Source organism: Thunnus thynnus, chromosome 13 (assembly GCF_963924715.1).
Source record: "Thunnus thynnus chromosome 13, fThuThy2.1, whole genome shotgun sequence".
Classification (NCBI taxonomy): domain Eukaryota; kingdom Metazoa; phylum Chordata; class Actinopteri; order Scombriformes; family Scombridae; genus Thunnus; species Thunnus thynnus.
In genome coordinates, this window is record NC_089529.1 from 24049139 (window position 1) to 24070449 (window position 21311).

Here is a 21311-nt window from a genome sequence, read left to right on the forward strand (position 1 = left end):
GTGGGAGTCGACAAAGTCCCGAAAGGTTTCTATGGCACAGGGCGTCTAACTAAGTGATCTGCTTGGCTGGCTACAGAGCGTGGTGGAGCTGAATAAAACAACACAGTCAAAAACAACAGTGGGCTTTCACTGTGTTAGCAGGCCATCACAGAGTATGCTTTCTTTGAGATAAGAGAGAGAAAAAAAACATTTCAGCTAAACAAACAATGGAAAATGGGAGCATGATGTGTCATTTTGAGTTGCTCTTTCACATTGACGGCGGGTCAGACACTGATAAGTGATCTACCTATGGCTCACCAGACACAGTGATGCTGAATAATGATAGCAGCAACTGTTAGATAGATCATCATTATTCCAGATACAAAATAATACTGTAACACTTTCCACAAATGTGTGTGTGCAGATAAAATACTTACGCAACAAATGTGGCTTCTTGAAATAAAAGTTGGTCAGATGATATGAAACAAATGCAAAAGTTTGTCTGAAAACAGTTATCCACGGGTTTAATAGAGGGTCAACATAAACTTAAACAAAAGGTATTCTTTGGACCTGCCCAGGCCAGACCAAAAAGAACATCATCTTGCTTTCATATAGGCACACAGAGATGAAGACTCTTTGGGTTTTATTAGTCTCTCTCCCTCTCTCTCTGAGCAAAGCTATTGCATTGCTCAAAAAAGCAGTCAACCCTGATTGATGCCTACCAACATGGCCGAGCGACATGCACTCCAAACCCATTAGACTTCTAGCAAGGCAACATCTGGTCAGAGATCCACTTTTTATCAGCATGTGAAAGAGGGAAAAAATGTCTTTTTTTTCAGTGGCAAGCATGTGCTATCTGTGTGGTACCAGTGAAAGAGTGAAGATATGGCTCCTCTTACAAATGCTGTGTATGTTATGTAACCGCCTTGGCGAAGAATGAAAGGAAGGACGGGAAAGAAAATGGTAGAAAAATATCTTATTTCTTTTCAACGCAAGTTTAAAGAAAATCTGCCGATAGTTCCTAATAGAATTAATCTTGTCTCAAGAATTTAAAAACCAAGTCTATTTTCTGATAGAGTGTGCTCCCCAGATTGCTTTTAATGATGACTGTTTTTAATATTCTATAACATCTTTTACAATCTTTTTTATTATCTATTCCTCCATTATCAGCTCATGGCTACTGTAGCGCGATTGAAGAATGGTCGAGGATCATGAGACAGAACCTGATTGGGTCTCTAGCATGTAAGTCACATCATTGCCTAGTTCTTGCATTAGCATTGATCTTTGGTATTTGACATATACTAATTTCCTGGATATACTGGCCTGGGCACCTTCAGCATAATCTATTCTATATTTGACAGTATTTTCTTACTTCTGCTATCCTTACTCAAGAAATTGTTGAGTATTAACATAGAAACAAAGTCTTTAATCACCCGAACATTTGCAAAAGTCTTTAATGTTGCGCATGACATAACAATAAAGTGCAAGTACTTGACAGCCAGTTATGCTCTGAGACTCTTTATTCTGTGAAGATGTCCTATTTGTGTCAAGAGACAACTGTCAAGAGTAGCAAAAAAAGCACACAAAATTAAACCTTTATTCTCTCTTGCAGGATATTGACACTTATTCCTAGAAAACTCCTGAACAAGGTGAATTATCCCCCCCCCCCCAGTGGATTATTTGTTTGTTTGTTAGATATAAAACCAAATGGCTTGCTAAGATAGGTGCTTTTACCACGTGCGAATCTAATTAACCTGTTATCCTGCTACTTAAGACTATATATTCAATACACGCCATCGTTGAACAGATTCAGTACAGTGTCATTGGGAGCACCACTGAAGCATGCCAAGCACATTACAAGTCTTTGAGCCGGAGCATTTGGGAAGCAGAGTCTCTCAGGCCTCTGTTGGCTAAAGTAGAAAGGCCGAGCCCTCGACCCCTCGCGCTGGATCGTCTGAGCTCAGCCCATCTGGCTGCCTGCACTGCAAGCCAGTATCAATCATATGCAGCATGACAAGCTCCCTTTGTTCCTGCAATGTAAACATATTTTATCCTGGTGTTCAGACTGAGCATTGGTCTTCATTTGACATTTACCTCCCAATCTGTCATGAAAGATCGATAGGATTGGAGGAAAATTAATAAAACAGCTGCATTAAAGTATGAACGTCTATGAATGCATGAAACATCTGAGAGAAGATTTACATCTTGTAACTTATATATATACCGTCAGATTATTTTAACCTTCAAGCTGAAGGTATAAAAGCATAAGACCAGCAGTTGAAACATTTCTTGGTCTGTCTTGTTCATTTGAACCATGAAGGGAAAGTGTCTATCCTCCAATCATGTTCCTTGGCAGGGTAGATGCTGCTGGCATTAAATTAAAACTGTAAAAGACTTCAGAAAGCTTAGCTGGGAGTTTATTGATAGGTTAAAGCTTTTCAAAGGAGTGCATTATTGGCCAACACACGTCACGCAAGCTTATCATTCAAGGAAAATATCTTTCTCTTCATGACAACATAAGCAAATGCATTTAATTTAGAGCAATGAAGAAAAGATCTACGAAAAGAAAATTCTAAATTATGTTCTTGATCTCCAATGTGAAGAATGGCCATCAGTATAATGTTCAAATTAAATAAAGATATGAAGGTCTAAAAAACTATCCATGTCTAATACTATTACTGCTCTGAGAGAGCTTTATTACATGAAATGGAGCTCTAGTAATAAAATGGGAAACAATGAATCCAGAGGCTGAAGTGCCCTGCTGACCCAGTGGCTCCTCCTTGATGACACTTTGCATCGTGTCCCGCCTCCCTCTCATCCTCCTCCACCCCTCCTCCTGCCTGCCGTCCTCCACCTTTGTTTTTCCTCTCCTTGCTCGCAGTGACTCACTCCTGGACCTTTTTCTTCAGGAGTGGCTCTTCGACAATGCTATTAGCGTGAAAGCCTAGTACATGATGAACCTCTCCTGATCTTCTAACCGTAAACACATAATGGAAAAGATCTTCTTAGAGGGGTGTGTGTGTGTGTGTGCGTTGGGTCAAATAAGGGTGATTGTCCTTTAAAACCTTTAGAAGAAAACTGGGTGTGCTGTCTTCATTGTAAAGTCAAAATCAATGAGGCATTTCAGAGAAAGATGTCAAATCCTTTCTTATGTGTTGCATTTGTGTTTGTTTACAGCGGCAACAATCTCTGGAAATCTCTGCACATGTATCATAGTATTCTATTTTTGTGACACAATTTATTAATCTGTGCTTTTAATAGGTACCAAATGACATTACTTTAACACTATCTAACCCCCCTCCACTTTTACTCTGAAGTGCATATGTACTGCCATGGAGAGCGCACAACATAATAATCTGTGCACACAAATTAGTAAATTAATAATTGATAACATACATGGTGTAGTAATCCTTTCGTTTGGCTTATCAGTTCGTTCACACAGATTTCTGCATCGATATTTTTTTTTTTCTACCACTTTACACCTGAGAGGCTCAGTACAATGCACTCAGTTATTAAGTAGCTTTTACTGCAATTATATTTCAATTTCAAAGTGTCTGCTTATGGAAATCTGATCTGAGTGATCTCATGCACAATAGGTCCTGATTTTCACACATTTTCACAAATGTTTCAACTTATACTTAAAAAAAATGTTTTGTTACCTTTAAGTTAAGTTTAGAGAATATGTTTCAAACTTTTCTCCCCCAGCAATACTCCAAACTACTAAATGCGCAAATCTTAAATAAAGAACTATAGAACATATTCAATTGTATTAATAAAGTTAGAGATCAGGAACTATCTGATTAAAGCATATGTAAGCCTAGCAAGACAATTTTCAATACGTGATGCTACAGATACATTTCAGTTCGTGCTTAAAAAGTATTGAGATTTGATAATCAGCTCTATTAGTGTTAAATGTATTCAAGTTCACTTTGTCTCTGTTATGGCAACAGCCACTCCCTCTCAGCACCTAGATGATGTTACCCTGCAACCACCTGCTACCAGCCCAACACAAAAACACCATTTATTTTGATCAGTCTGACCTCATCTATGTCCACATATGATGTCCATATGTGTAGCAGCAGCAGGGCTCTGGTCATATCCAGCTCCCATATTAGATTGTGGGCAAGACTTAACCAGTTAATTAAATGATATTTGACACAGCAGTTTGATCAAAAAAAGCTGGACTGCATCCGCTGTCAAATCAACAGCTCCTGGATCTGTCTCTGTGTTTCATCTTTTTTCCATAGCATTACCTCAAAGCATATTTCACAGCAACATACACATAAGAGAATCAAATTCAGTGCATTTTTAAACAAGCACACACACACACACACACACACATTTTTAACAGTCGACTGTGACATGGAACCAAAGTGCATCATCTCTGAAGTACTTTACCTATTTTTCCATTTCAGAAATGAACATTCACCCATTAGAAGACATTACCTTGAAACACAAACCCCACACAAATGAAACATGTTTTATCTTTCTAACTGAATTTGATAGTTTTTTTCTCTTGAGCCTGCTGTTTTTGCACACACAACCATTTAAATGCACAGTGAGACTACTTAAAAATAATGGGTAAGTAGTACGTTTTGAATAAGAATAGTGAACTCAGCTTCCACATTACTTATAAAGGCCATAATTCCATTAAGATTATTAAAAACCTACAGACAGTATATAAAATATCTCTCTCTCACAGCTTAGAAGAACAGTTTGTGCCACCTGAGATTGTGAGCAGTATGTAATGAAATTAGTCATTCTGGACTTTTTGCTGGTATGGTCTTAAAAAACACCAAGGAGCCCCAGACTGAGGATGTACACCTCAAGAATGTGCTCACTGACCATTGTGCCAATTTAGAAAGTAAACAAGTCCATGGAATACTGCACAAGCTGCACATCTCACCTTGTTCCTTTCTCCCAGAAGATGCACCTTTTTTTTTTTTTTCTTCACACAAACGCTGAGGCAGCTTGGCACCTGAGGAAGCCAGCCAATAACAGCCAGAGTCCCTGGGATGACCTAACTGCCATTGCTAGGCATTACATCATGATGGTGAGTCACTCCCTGGGATTAAGAGACAGTAAAACACATGCCCAAATACATTACGGCCTTGCCTCTCCATGATAGCTCTGCCAAGATGAGATGATATTGTAGGGGAACACAGGCAAGCTGGTCTATCCTTGTGCTTATAATATGCATCAAATACACACTATTCATCTCTGAAGCAAGAATAATCCTCAGGTTGGTCTCTGAGCTGCAGCACTTAAATCTTGTCAGACAACTGTAGCTCAGGTAAACTACGTCAGTGCCAAGACTTCCCTGCAAGGGATACTGAAAGGATGCTGAGTTTTTACAGTGGGATGCCAAATATACAGTATTTATGTGCTAACACGAAATACCCACACTGCTTCAGGCCACCTGATGGTCTGCAAATAGAGAGCACACACGCGCCCTACATCCACCAAAGCTTTATTATGAGTCACCAATATTTAAAATGCCTTTAAAGTGATTCAAATAAACAAATATCATGTAATGGGTATATTTTTTGAGTGTAATGAATAAAATAAAATGCCAAATAAGACATTATGTTGTTTTTTCCTTTACTGATGGGTATCACTGGAACTTTGCAATACACACTGGCTGTGGTCCATTTGGTGGGGCCAACGTGTTAACATTATTCATAATGTAAAACACAGAAAAACCTATTTTAATAGCGTGCATGCGGGAGCTAGACTCGGATATATTGGCTGATACCAACCTATCTGTGATATATTGGTATCACAATATACATGCTGCAGTAATACAGTTCTTGTTTAGGATAAGGTGAACAAGAAACTGGTTAATATCAGAGAGGGAAACAATATAAACAAGTTAAACTGCTGTCTGTTGCCCATCTTATGCAATTATCCATTAGACCAAACTATGACATTTGTTGAAAACTTGAAGATGTTGACTGTTGGATTAGTTATGTGTCTACCATATCTGCTGTTTGCTATGCAGTTGGGCTCCATGTAGTATTTTGTTTTCTTGCTGCACATGCCATCCATTCTGGTTGGTTTAACCAGAATGTGTTGCATGTGTGCTGAATTTAAATGGACTGGAAACCACGCCCATTCGGCATGAACGAGCACTATGTCTCTCAGGTTATGGAGCATCGTAGCACCAAATAATGTAATAGTTTCCTGTAAACGTAATAACGCCTGAAAACGTAATACAATTTGCACGTAACTTGATCGAAAATGTAATAAAATCCGATGATGTAGCCTAATAACTTGACCAACAAAATGTAATAAAATGTCCTGACTGATATTATAATAACATTTTTACCAATAATGTAATAGCTGTCAGGTGAGGTTTATTTTCAAAATTGATGATGTCATCATTTTAATAATAATGTAATAATGAAAAAAGTATGCTTTTCTTCTTCTTCTTCTTCAAGTTAATTGCAAACCTCATTACATCTTTAGGTGATATTACATTTTCAGGAATTTACATTACTGGGTGCTAGAAGCGCACTCTGATTGAACAATAGCTTCTCTTTATCCCACATCCATCTAATGCAAGCAAAACGAAAACAAAGGGATTAATGAGTGATTACCTCAGAAACTATTCAAAGGCCATGTTGGCATTTCCGACAACACAGTGTGCCATAGAGAATTAGAAAGAAATCCTACCAAATTACACATTAAAGTTGGCATCAGCTGAAAAGCTCAGATAAGTCAAACACAAGTTTTTTTTTGATAAAAGAGACATTGGCAAAGAATAACAATTAATTTGAAAACGTGGCTTTTTCGTACAGTTTTTACATCCTTTATTTATAGCCTTATGGCATAGTCACTACATCTTAGCCAGGCATGGCATATAATATAATAATATATATTATTTTCAGAATAAGTTGGGCTACTCAGAAATGCCATCAATTTTATGTCCACAGGTTTTCAACACATTAAAGAATATCTGTTACGAAAGCATAGAGGAGAGTGACAGCATTCCAGGGATATAAGAATCCTGTTGATGGGGCACTCTGAGCCTTACACAATGTCTACACTGCCTACTTAGACGAAAGTAGCGCATTAGTAGAGCTGCAGCAGCTTCAGCCCTCCATCAGTGTCTTCACATGATAAATTCGGGCACAGTATTGATTGTAGGTCACTCGCAGTTTTCAGCACTCAACAGCATGTTTAGGCTTTAGGGATAAAACTATGCTTCTGGTTGAGGTAATACATTGAAAAACAGATCAACATTGTTTTTTACCATTTTATAGACCAAACAACTAAACCATTAAATGAGAAAATAATCGATAAATGAACAATGAAAATACTCATTAGTTGCAGCCCTATTTTCTATCATGCTTTGGATGATGTAAACAGGAAGTATAATGTTGCCATGGATACCAGTAGAGCTGACTGAAAACCGTTTTAGTTAGATATTGAGGACCGTAGAGATTTAAGATTATATCCTAGTTTTGACAGAGGCAGTATATTTGCTTTTCTGGTTACATTTTCATTTGTGAGAGGAAATTTAAAAGACTGAGACAAAGCTTGGATTTTTATTACTTGCTACACACCGAGGCAGAGGAGACAAGTTTGTGTAAGCAGAGACCCTTAGTGCCTGTGGCCCCACCCAAGTAAATAATCACCAGCTGCCTTTGCTAAATATATACTTTTATTTGAATCATTTGTCACTATAGAGTAAGCTATTATGTTTTGTGCAAGCTGCAGTACAAACTGAAAACTAGATGTTAATATGGCAATTAAAGCACTTTCTCTGGAAAAAAAAAAAAGGCTAGTGAAGATAATGGCGTGACGGACCAGATCCTGGTGAAAAATAGTGAAGAATAAGCAAAAAAAGAGACAATCAGTGAGAAAAACTGAGACACAATCACAATGCATTGTATGGAAAACAATCACCTAACACATCTTAAATGAACAACGATTGCCCCTGTAGACACCAGGTGTACAAGGAAATGAGCTGCCACTCCAGGTGGTTTGAAAATCAGGATTTCAGATCAGGAAATCCTTACTGACTTAAAGACAAACACAGCAGGAGTGATCAGCTAGGCTGCTAAAATCCTGGAACAATCTGCCTTAGACTGCCTTACACTTTCACTTCAATCAGTTCAATTTGTCCCTAAACTGTAGCACTGGTGAAGTAGCCAACAAGACTGGGTCAACACCCAGTATATGGCTGGCCATGTGAGACGCTTCAGTTGGTAAATGTGTGTCTTTAAAATTTATTTTGGGACTGCGACTACTTCTGTATCTTTTGCCAGACTGCAACAGAGTGAACAGGCTGTGGCTAGGATGGGTATTGTCTTTTAGCATCCTTTGCACACTGTGCAGGCACCTCACCTCACCAGTATCACTGATGCTATAGATGGGTACCAATGATGTTTTGGGTGGTTTTAATCACCCGCTACAGAGCCTTCCTGTCTTGGGCTGTGCACATCTCATGCCAATTTGTAATGTTTCCACTCAGGTGCCTATCATCAGGTGTTATGATGTGTGTAATACACAGCTGATATGTGTTGCTGATTTAGCTTTCCAGGACATAATGCCATTAGCAGGCCACCAGTAAGTGTATACTTCATCAGCTTGAAAAACCTATCAGGGACACAATATTGCTATCTTTTCTCATTACTTAAAAGCTGATTTGAACAATGGGACAATCAAGCAAAACCTCCTACTCTCTGCTGTGACTCATGAAAGAAGGCCAGCAGTCCATCATTAAGCATACAAATGATGGCATATAGTGTCCCTGATAAAGGTCATTGCGACTAAAGCAGGGTTTTTTATATTAAAGTGTTGTCTATATAACTAAATCTAATTTTTAAATGGATTTTGTGTGTGCAGTTGAAACAGGTTCAGTAAAGGAATTTAAAAAACATCACTTTTTACAGAGTGTGATCACAAGAAAACACAGAAGTGTCTTTGACTTTCACAGACAGAAATACCATCTGTTCACCAGTGCCAGTCCTAGGGGAGGTAAGTTAGAATAGTGGCAGACTATAAATAACACTGGGCCCCATGCTGACAATAAAGAAAACTGGAACATTGATATAAACAGTATCTATTCCAAATAAAATCGGTGCTTGTAGTTTTTCAGGCAGGTCAAGGAGGACAGGGGCATCATGCTGGGATTCTAGTATTGTAGTCCACCGTCACCTTAGGCACCCTAACAAGACTTGGCAGCCTCACTTGAATAGAGCTCAAAAAGAATAAAATTGCAGGGAGCTGCACAGATCATCAGTGCTGACACAGAAGACCAGGTGACCTTAGGATAAAGGACTCTGCTGAAGATGCCGAGTTTCACAGAAAGCAAGCGTCCATTCACCATCACCTTCCACAAGCGTGGCTATTAGAGACTTAAGGCACCAGCAGCTTCTAAGACTGTTTTGAAACAGAACCACTCCCAGAGATGTTTTACCTTGCTGGATGTGATCTTAGGGCACCTTTGCATCAACCACATTTTATCTGAATCTATTAGAGGCTGATAACAGTTCACCCTGCTGAGATGCCAAAGTCTTCTTTGAAGATAACTGCAGAATTATTTGGTACAAGAACCAATGCCAGTCGACCAGAGGATGCAAGCAGAACACAGGGTCTGAGACCCTGAGATGTTTTCAGTAAATTTGGTCTATATTAGGGATGCACGATATTATCGGCACGTCATTGGTATCGGCTGATATAAGCTCTAAAATGAAACGAACATGAAATGAACAATTTCTGCCGATTATGAGAGGCCAATAAGACACCTGTCTGTCTTAATCCTGTCTGTCTAATAAACTCAAAGTGAACTCTACTGCTCCACCCACTTGGCAGGTTCATTAAAGTTTTAATGCTGAGCTCCTGAATTCCAGTCTTCCTAACTTCTTCCTTCATATATTGTCTTTCTTGATCATACTTAGTACAGTCTATGATTGCATGTATAATAGTCTCCTCAGCCAGCTGGAAAAAAATCTGTGCATATATCGGTATCGGCAATCGGCCACAATGAGTTGGAAATATCGGCATATGGCAAAAAATCCAATATCGTGCATCCCTAGTCTACATGTTTTGCAAAGTTGAAAAGAGAGACCAGCAGGGAATGTAACAACCTAACCTCATTTACTACCTCATTTAATACTGAAGTCATATTTGTTTCAATGACGACAGGTTACTAAAACTCTGTCCAAAAATGTGACTTTCTCTGGTTTTCATATAATTTGGCAAAATTTTTAAAAATGTCATAAAATCAAGTTAAATTTAGACTGAATGATTCATCATTATAACCATAACAAAAGCGTGCATTAAAAGAGTGCATTTTCAAACCTTGAAAGCTGTGATTTTAATGTTGTTTCAGGATGTGAAAGTTTGGGCCAACATTCTGTTGATCACATATTTTTAAAAGACAAAGCAGACTGGGTGCTTTTCTTATTTAATATAACTGACAGAGTCTTTCAGTCTTTATAAATTATAGCTGAATGCATTTCATTATTTATATTAAAAAAAAAAAAAAGTGACCTCATTCAGGTTCATTAGCAGCTAGCTCCCATACCTCCAATACAGACCTGAATCGTTAATTATCATGCAACACAACATGTGCACTGGGGAGGCAAGTTATTGTATGTAAATTCACACTTGAAAATTATACAGTTTTCTGCTTTACTTTGTCTTTAATATTCAAGGAACACAACAAGCATAATGGAAAGGATCAAATAATGTGTTGGTTAATTAATTGTGCAGATAGGTACACACTGTACACTGTTTTAAGTTTTGTAAAGTTATGCTATGCTGATAACTGAAAAAAAATTCAATGGTTGGGGGGGTTATTCTGTAGAACAAGACCATCTCTTTTTTTCAGTCTTCCTTTTTTTCCCCCCACATTCAATTCTCTATAGGACGCCCTCAGCGCTCACACAATGCAAATCACTCACGGTCCCTATTCATGCGCTGATTAATATGCAAAGACAGCCCATCCTCATCTAACAGTCAGCAGAAGAAGAAATGCAACAGCTAGCCATCATTTTTAACTTATCTGTTTGGAACTATCTGCACTTTTACATTCTGTATGAAGCAGCACTGGGAGATGACATGAATTTATGGATAATGTATCAGAATCCACTGCCTTACAGCCGTCTCAGTAAAAAATGTTCCATCGTCATTCATAATTTTTTTGAGCGTTACATGGTGTTTTATCATCCACAGAGCTGTAAAAAGCCATTTGACATTATAAATAGTCTATAATTATTACTTTCTTGGTGTTCCTACGTCTTTTTGGGGGGTGGGAGGGGGGTTAATTTAGGTATAACTCTGTGTAACTTTGTGGGATCACAACTCCAACATGTATGGATTTGCAGGTACAAAAAAAAAAAGAAAATTTTGGGGGTAGTAATAAATAACATGTTGGGGATGTGGTACCAAATCTTGGGATTTGGGGGCATTAAAAGAAAACTAGATTCCATCTTAAAGCTATAGTATCATAAATTGTATGTACTTATAATTTGACTTTTGAAAACAATGATAGTACAACATATTTTATCAGGTTATTTCTTATTTCTTTTAGTGATTTTCATAAATTCAACTTTACTTGCTTGTTTGTTTCTTTATTTGTATCAAATCTGGTTCAGGGCCCCAAACAGGCTTAAGCCAGTCCTGGTCCTAGCTTTGAAATCGATAAGCAGTATTTTTAAAAAAGGATCTTGCGCAATCACTTCTTGTTTTATTCCTTCCATCAACCTTCTTCATTTTAGTTTACTTTCACTTTACTTCCTAGCATAGAGAGAGAAATAACAGTGATATGTACGACTTTTAAGATATTGTAAAATATTCACAGTTTTAAACAATATACAAGTATTCACAAAAATGAAAAGTAATCAAAAGCATATGGAAAAAGTGATGCACAGTAAAATGAATGAGGCTCATGTAAACTCCAGCAGCAGCACAGAACTCACATCTGGCAAATCAACTAAATGCGCAATTATGACTAAATGAGAAGCTTTCTGATGCTGTCTTCTGCTTTTATAAACACTGTACAATAGTAGTAGTATGCTGTACATGCCTGAATATGAGCTGAAACCAAAGGGGCCACAGTTATAATCCGAGCAGCTGTACTGATGAAGATTTGATCAACATAAACTGTGATAAATAAGTGTGTGTGTGTGTGTGTGTGTGTGTGTGTGTGTGTGTGTGTGTGTGTGTACTGTACATGTCTGCACAGTACATGAGTGCAGCATGGATATTGTTGCAACTACTGAGCAAAGTTCTGAGGATCCACAATCTAGTTTTATTCAGAGAGCAGGCTAAAAACGCCTTATAATTTTCCCTTGTTTGGCAGCTTTTTCCAGTTCCCCTAAGTCAAAAATAGCCAGTATTATTTTCATAGTGGCTTTGAACTCACCACAGCAGTTAAAGTCCCATATGTTAGCCATTTAGGAATTGTGTATTTTCTCTCCCTAAAAAATGTTAAGTTAAGCCGGGCTCAGAAGTTTTAAAATCCTAACCGATTCTGAAATCGGGTTGCATCACGCACATGAGGAGAAACTTCACAGATGTCCTTCTCTCTAATCTCAAACATAATGAAGATAATGGCGCATCACACACTACTACAGGATATTATTTAGATTATCATGCCAGAGGGAGCAATGCACCACCTCACATGATCTCACGTGATCTCATGGGGAGGCAGATGTAAACAAAATGCTTTGTAGGAAGAAAACAAAAAAAACAAAAGCAGAGGACTAAACGAGTCCGGATGAAAAAAAAAAAAAGGTTGTGGAGACGCAGTAGCAGGGGATTGTCTGCTCTCAAGTGACAATTGGGGGTGAGATTTCAACTGTCAGATTTAATAACTGTCAAAAGAAGTATACTACCTCATGTTAGCCTCAAGGGATAGACATTTACCGTTGCTTGGCAACATCATCAGCTCTCTTTCATTGGTTGTTTTGGTCCCACTCGGAAAGAAGTGATGTAATCCTCCATATTTTAACTCCTAAATATCAAACATGTTTGAAATTATCAATGCGGCCCCGATGAGTCTACGAGCAGTTCTGGAGGTTAAGAACTGGACCCATTACCAGCTAATCTGGACCGAACATCAGTACCGATCGAGATCCAAGACCAGATTTCTCCTCTGATTGTCAGTAGGGGTGAATCAGGGACAAATCAACCCAAAACTCCCGTAGTATGAGCCCGGCTTTAAACTTTGTCCTCTTTTTGAGTTTTGCTCTTTGCTTGATGCATAAAAACATTGTTTTAGATCTAGTAGATCATTAAATGAACATCACAGTGTTTGTATTCGCAGTGCTCATCCCTTATCTCAAAGTTCAAAAGCACATCTGCTCTGTCCTTGAACTGACTCTCTTAAGTTTCATACAACTGTATAAATGCAGCGGCAGGTGCAGAGCAGTAACTTCAGTCACAAAACAGAACTTTAAAAATGCCAGAGGTTTGTTGTTTCATGTACCAATGAAATGAAGAAATATGATTGAAGACGTCCAGTTTGAGTAATAGATATATACAAGTTGGAAGAACAGATCTGACACCAAAAATCTGCAAAGTTGTTTTTAATACTAAGAGAAAGGATTTTACAACTCTATAAAGTTATCACAATCACAATAATTTATCCTCCATCTCAACAATTGTGAGTGAAATGACCTCGTTCCTCTACAAAGTAATCAGGTTAGGTAACATATATTCGATAGGCCAACACAATGACGTTGCATTTCAGTGCAGCAAAGCCAGGTTTTCCCGAACTTCCCTGCGTTTTTTTTCTTTTTCTTTTTGGGACAAGACTCATTCAAGAGGCATTAGTTGGTCTGACTCAGCTGGCAGCACAGAACATGAAACAGGAAAAAGTTTGATCAGCCTCTCAATGCCACATCAACAGCACATCAATAACTCCCAATAACCAAAAATCTAAAATCATATGATCAAAAATCGCTTTTAAGCATTAAAACTCCTGAAGTAGCTCTTCTGTGCAAACCTTAAACTGATAATGTTTACAAGCAGTAAATCTGAGTTACATTTTCATTCCTGAAATGGTGAAAGTGCATGAAAAGATGTGACAAATAGTTCTGATGCTCTGATTAGCCTCCATCAGGATGTAGTAGATCACACCAATAACTCCAAACTGATACAGACCAGACTCAATCCATCTGGCTGCAGACAGACTAAGTCAAGAAAAGTGCCTGTGTCCAATTCTAGAATCATATTCTATTCAACCCAGCCATTTATTCAATCATTTCTTGGAAAGTAGTGTGGCTTCCCATCCTATGTTTGTTGCTAGCCTCAAAATTTAATTATCACTGAACTGGAACAAGAACTGGAAATCAATAAACGTAATTAAATTGCTCAGCCTTCAAAGTGTGTGATACTGTCATTACCCTTTTAATATTCCCTGGGCCTATCAAATAATGTGATCAATTTCTTTGAATTTCTTCCCCTACTGCAACAGGGCAGTGCAACACACAGATCTTGCCTCCCTCTTGGTTCCTTTCACTTTTACCCACGTGACGTGCAGAGATTTGCGGGGGTCTTTCAGTTGGATCATGAATCATAAAGAAAGATATCAACACATCATTAGGGGTTCTTGGTATCACACCACTCTCTGCACCGCTAACAGTGACAGGTGGACTCAGTGTTTGACAATAAATAATTTGAAAAATACCTCGAAAATAATACGTGAAGCTAAAAAAAGCCCTTCTTTTCATTAAAGTGCATAATGTCAAGCCATAGATGTGGAAGTAGACACACATTATACCCACACAAGCCACAGATCCTGGCTGATATGAAGTTTAGCTTATCTTAGATATATTCAATAGTTTTCCCACCAGAGGCATTTACAGGTTTATTTTTACACTGTAAAATGTCAAGCTCAGAACATATCATGGTCACAGTCCTTAATAACAAAAATCTATGGTTTCCTTAGTAAAAATGTCAAATCCAGTATGTTTTAATATTATATGTATATAAATGGGGTTTTTTTGTTGTTTGTTTTGTTTTGTTTTGTTTTTTTTGTTGTTGTTGAATAATGAATATGAGCTAATATAATGATTAGCTTATCAGATTTTTTGGAAATTCAAATATTGATATCAGTATCTGCCTCAAAATCCAGTATGGGACAGTATAGTGAAGCTTTTAGTTAAACAACAATGCAGGGCAGTGATATCATTAGCTGAATTAAACCTAAATAGAAGGGGGTGAAAATGTTTCATGCCTTCAGTTTGTTGTTAAACTGAAGGCAATAATAGACCTACAGTATACTATTACTGTGTGTTGGCACAGGTTTAAGTGTTGACTTGCATGCACAACATGTATGGCATTGACTTCAATGACTGTAAGAGACTAACCTTAGCCTTTGCCTAAACCTTTAGAATACAGAGAAAGATTGGTGAATTGAAAACCTGTGGTTAGAATAACCATCCTTGTATACTGTAATTGAGATAATGTCTAATAAATTACATTATTGTTCAACCAGTTATTCTTCACCTCTCCAAGGACCCCTGGGGGTCCTCAAACTCCACTTGTAGCACTGCAGTTGCAGTCTATTCAAAGAGGGGGCAGATGCAGGGAGGGAAGGAGGATGTGGGAGGCGGGAGAGGTGGGGGGGTTGAGGGTGGGGGGTGGGGAGGGGAATGGGTCCCCTCCCGCCCTAGCCTATATAACCGTGGGAGCACTGGGATTGGATCCTATTGTATACATAGAATGTCTATTCAGTCGTCTTCAATGGATGACGACCTTCCTCCCAACCAACCAAATTTAAAACTACGATCAAATCAGTCCGGGGCCCCTGTATCAACATCATTTTGCGCCTAAAAAACGCACCGCGCTACTAAGTTGAGAACTGTAGTGTCCTCTTTGGCAAGACAGAAAAAGAATACAGACGGGTTTTCTTCCACACAAAGACGGTAGGTTAACAAAGGCTGTTAACCTTCTATATAGAATCTGACTGATGTTAAACTCTAAAATCCCACATTGACACATCCGCGCAGAATACGGTTTGCTTGCCAAATCCGACGATGGCCAGAGTCGGGATGGTGGACGCATCTAATCCATCCAACGAGGAGTTTAAGCACATGCTACTGGAAACCAAAATCCGAAATTTATCTTGATAAAAAAATGCCCTTAAACCTGTTTTTGTGAACTGAAACAAAGCGTCACCGTGAAGAGCGACCGACGCTCCGGACACTCCATCCTCGGTGCGTCACGGTTGACCCAGCAGAAGTGAGAGCCGAGGAGGACTTTTGGATAACATCATATGCCGTTTACTTTGGGTTATTTGCTATTTCATACTAAAATTGTGACATAGTAGCAGCCACAGAGAGTATAAGTAATATCTGCTTGCATGAAGGGGACCACAAAAGCGTCCTTCTACATCACCGGTCCGAACCTCCGCCAGCATCCATCTAACCTTTACCCAGGCACTTGAACTCACAAGCTTAACTCACATAAAAACGCAGTACGTGTGGGTAATTTTCATCAAAATAACACAAATATGCCTTAACTCTGGGAGGACTGGGTGAGCCGACCGGACCTGAGATGGCATACTCATCCGTAGTGCGCGGAGATATTCAAAAAAGCACCGAGGCGAGCAGCTCCTGTGTGAAAGTACAGGAATAGATACCCCCGAAAATGAATAAAATGCGTTCCGATTCATATATATCACGCTTTCTCTGGCTCAGTGTGTAGGTAACACTATCACTTCTTGGAGAAACTTTTTTTTTGTATAATCGTGGTGAATTTCGCAGAGCACCAGCTCCAACCTAAAGCCAATGTCCGAAGTCAGTGACAAGGATGCCGCCAGTGGGACCAGAGGATGCTGCTCCAAAACCAACACAGCTCGGCCTGCATACTAACGTGCTTTTTTGCTAAAGCCACAGCATTGCGATGAGTCTTTTTCTTCACCTAATATTAATAATAAATAACTCAGCTTCTTACCTGCACAGCCAAAGAACAGCAATCCCCAGATGAGGTCCCTTATATGAACCATTGTAATGTGTCACAGATATTCTCCTTGAAGAGCAGACGCACTTTAAACAAGCGAGGTGTCTCTGAGGGGGGGTGAAAAACAGATATCAGCCTTTTCCAGGGACAACAACTGCTACCGGACGGATTTTTGGTCCTTGTCGCTACCCGTGTTCGCTGCACAATGAGTGACAAGCAGCAGCCGTAGCACACACTCTCTCTCTTACACACACACACACATACACATACACATACACACACGCACTCAGTAGATATACCAACACGAATTACTCCGCCCGGTAGGCTGTACCCGCACACACACACACACACACACACACACACACACACACACACACACACACACACACACAGAGGGGGCGGGCTGAGGTGAATGCAGTAACAAAGTAGTGCGCAGAGCTGCCAGTAGACAGCAGATGGTCACCGGGGGCTCTAATTCGGATTATAGAGCTTACAAACGAGCTCACTGTGTGTTTGAAAACACATAAAGAACAACTGAGACATGTATTCTAAACTGAGGACTAATTAAAAGTGTGATTCAGATTATTTTTTTTTTTTTTCCAATTGTAATGCAATTACTTAAAGCTGGAGTGCGGGACTTTTGTCTCCCCCTTCTGGCAGTGAGAGTGATTACAAAAACATTGTCAACACGTGCTTACGTCATAGGCTACTGTAAAACAGTGGATAAATTGTTTTGAGTGTCACATGAAAATGACTTGTTTCACTATCAGAATTTGATCCATTCTGTCCGATAACAAATGGAAAGTCTAGAAGAGCCGCATGATTATATATTATTTTTATCCCCATTCAAGTTAGCAGAGGGCTAACCGGAAGTTAGCTGGCTCGGCTGCAGAAGTCTCTTCAAACAGCCAGAGCCCAACATGAGATTTAAAAACTCTCTATATACCGTGAAATACAGAGAAATTTATCTGGCGGTGACAGGCTTAAGCAGCATTGTGTGAACTCGTTTGGCAAGGGCTTGAATGTAACAAACGTAAATTTATATGTAAAAGTTGTGTACTGCAGGTTTAAATAATAAACCTCAATATGGTGTTTTTATTCCGGAAGGATTTTATCATTTATTTTTTCTAAACTTTTTGTAATTTACTGTGTTGTATTGTATTTTACTTATTATTTTACTTTGTTTTATTTAATTTATGCAAAATATAAATAAATACATGTGTATTAATTTAATAGATATTTGATTTTTGTTATTATTCATAACATGAGGTCCAGTTGTAGTTTTGACTAATGATATAATGAATAATTTCTTCTCTCGTTTCTCTCTTAATGAGAAAACATACTTGTTATAACTATATTAAGTTATAATGAATTTCAGACCAAACTTGGGTTTAGCTTGTTATAATGAGAAAGTATCACATTAAAACAAAAAAGGTTTTCTTGTTATAATGAGAAAGTATCAAATTAAAACAAAAAAGGTTTTCTTGTTATAATGAGAAAGCCATTGGCAAACTTGTAACCAAACAGTAGCTTATTTACACATCCAGCAAACATACAGCAACAATGCATTCATCTGAAGTTGTGTTTGTGTCCACCTGATAAATTTTAAGTCCTATTTTCATTCCACTTTTAGCTCTCCACCAACTCTGGAAATTCCACAAAGATTCCAATTTGTGTGAAATTTGTCAAAACCTGATACAGTTGTCTAAAACAATCTTATCAAGTAACTCTCTTCTCAGTCCTTATAATGTCTGTAAGTTAGTGTGCAGAACTGGATCATTGTTGGCAAGCTAGCTAAGATCTCCAATCATATACCATCATATTAAAAAAAATCCACTCTGAAAGAAATGTATGTCTCCATTTTACATTATATTGGCAGTCTGCAAAACTGTGTCACAATGCATCAGTGTCATCACAAACATCACTACTTATTCAAGAAGGTGACATGAATGCTGACGGTAAAGTTACCAGCAGGAACAGTAAATCTGGGTAACTCGGATTGATCAACTCGCTCAACAAATGCACTGCTTCACAGCCAGTATGGAGAGGAGGGATGATAACAGCAACCCGGAACCTATCTTTTAAAGTATTAAGTACATTGAAGTATAGACTAGGGGTGTATTTGCCCGAATACAAATACATTATTCGGCAAAGCACAAATAACAGGTTTTATATGAATATTTGTTTCATACAAATATTTTAAAAATTATTTGTTGGGGGTGTTTCCCAGAGATAAAGCTGAGCTACTGACACAAGCAAAGTGCTCCCAAGAGACTCTCCATAACCTGTTGTTCCCCTTCTCCTTTCTACAAAGTCAGTTGTAAAAAGTAGGCAAGAAATGAAAAATGCAAAGCAATAATCGCCTTTGAAGTTCTTCCCTACACGTTACACTGTGTGCTGTCTCTGTGTTATGGGTGTATAAATAGGTAGAGGTCTGTCTGCATGAGGCAATGAGTAAAATTTTAGCTCAGTAATCAGTGCAGTCGTCTATGATCTGGGAGACTCCAGTTCAAGACCTGATGTGGGGACATTTTCTAAAATTTAAAGTGTAATAAAAACAAAAACAGGATTTTTAAACCTCTTTCCACTTTTATTCGAATACAAATACAGATACAAATAATTTTGCTGCCTCAACAAATACAGATACAAATACAAATACTGTGATCTCTGCACATCCCTAGTATAGACTAAATACAATCAAATTCACCCCCAAGCAGATGTCTAGGAATTAAACTTTTCTCTATTTTGCTCTTTTTCTACCCTAAAATATACTTAAATAGAGACAGATATTTGCATTTGCCAACCTGGGTCTAGGTAGTTCTGCTCTCCGCTGTCCACTGTTCGCTGTCTGCCGTCCACTTTCCACCATTTGGTTCAAAGAATGTCCTCTAACTAAGTTGTTGCTAGGGGAACGGCAACATACAACATATAATCAGTTAAGGTAATGTGAGCTTTACACTTAAAAATTCTTTCAAGTTTATATGAAAACTTTCGTGTGTAGTGTGTCATATGAAAAAAATCAGACACATCAGTGTGTTTTTCATTACCAGCCATTCCCCACCTATCCACTAGGCAGTGTGTTCCCCTGCCATGCACACCTGCACTTCATTACCTCATTATCAGACCTGCTCGGTATGTGACTATTGTTTAGAGTTAAAACCATTTTTCCAGCTGGAAACTCACATGCTGTTTTGCACACCATTAGTGTATCATCAGAGGCTAATAGTAAATGTGACTATAATTACTTGTAAGGAGGTGTAATTTAAAATTTTACTTGTTGATTCGTATTTAAAGCAATGATTAATAATTGACATTTGTGATAATCCAAAGTGAGAGAAGCCTAATGTTAAAGTTTAAAAGGTAGGCTATCTAACTTAATTCCCTGGAAATTTCTCAAGTAAATTGAGCGGACATAAACTACCGGTATTTTGAAATTTGCAAAGAGAAATACGAAAACAGATGACATACTCATATAGACCATTGTTGTGTGGCATTTCTTTGAATCGCCGTTACTGTGTTCAGACAGAACATGAAGCGAAGCTTGACCACTGGACCGTTTGTGTTTATTTGCCCCAAACAGCCAAAATACACTAGCAGTAAGCTAGCTAGCAACGGAAGGCATCAACTGTGCCTGTGGCAGTGTTTCTATGTGTGTGTGCTCAGTTTAGCATCTGACTGAACTGAACATGAAGTACATTCATAAAAGCCCCATGATATGTGTGAATTTTTTGCTCAATTTGAAACATTGAAACAACTAACACAGACACAAATTTGCTTCAATTTGCACTCCCACCCGGGTGAATCTGTGTCTACTTGTGTCTTCAAATTGACTTGGTATGTATTAACACCATGTCTAAAATTTGCAGCCGTGGGTTTTAATTAATATACTCAGTAGGCGATTTGAGGGGTGATTAGGGGGGATACCATCCCCCTTGTTAGCAAAAAGACCAAAATGCATCCCCCTTGTTAAGCTGCCATAACCTCTCTCCATCCCCCAGTAGCAGAGAGAGTGCAGGGGCAGAGGGGTTGTTTAGTTGAATATGTCTGACCTACTAGTCTTCCTGTCTCATTGATGCTTTATCTGTGCAAGTTAGAATCTAACCATGGCTCTGAAATATCAGTAGCCTAACTGTGCTGTGTATTGATAAATCCATGGCGCTGTCCGTGGTGCTGAAGTAGCAGACGGATCTGTAATTCACTGTCTTTTTCTCTCAGTCCCGCCCTTCTGTCAGTTTCATCTTGGAGCTATAATATTCCCTAAACTATATACTATAAATACTCAATACTATACTATATTGTAGCCTCCTAAAGTTTTTCAGCAGAGGTTGTTGCTCATTAGTTTAGGATTAGCACAGCTATAGTTTAAAGTGGTATCCTATCTAAAATCATTTGAGTTTAAACACTCACCA

The 21311-nt window shown here is 38.5% G+C and overlaps 1 protein-coding gene across 8 annotated transcripts in view; it reads right to left on the reverse strand.

Moving 5' to 3' along the window:
• The window catches only part of ncam1a (neural cell adhesion molecule 1a), a 279874-nt gene extending 262128 nt beyond the window's left edge, over window positions 1-17746 (reverse strand). For 2 of the 8 annotated variants that reach the window (XM_067608747.1, XM_067608753.1), the window contains exon 1: window positions 16897-17278. In XM_067608747.1, the coding sequence (XP_067464848.1) occupies window positions 16897-16948 (52 nt within the window). In that variant the 5' untranslated portion in view covers window positions 16949-17278. Of the gene's footprint in view, window positions 1-16896 lie in introns of all 8 variants that reach the window. The other 6 variants (XM_067608755.1, XM_067608749.1, XM_067608748.1 and 3 more) reach the window with 6 other exon arrangements.
• Between the last annotated feature and the right edge of the window lie 3565 nt (window positions 17747-21311).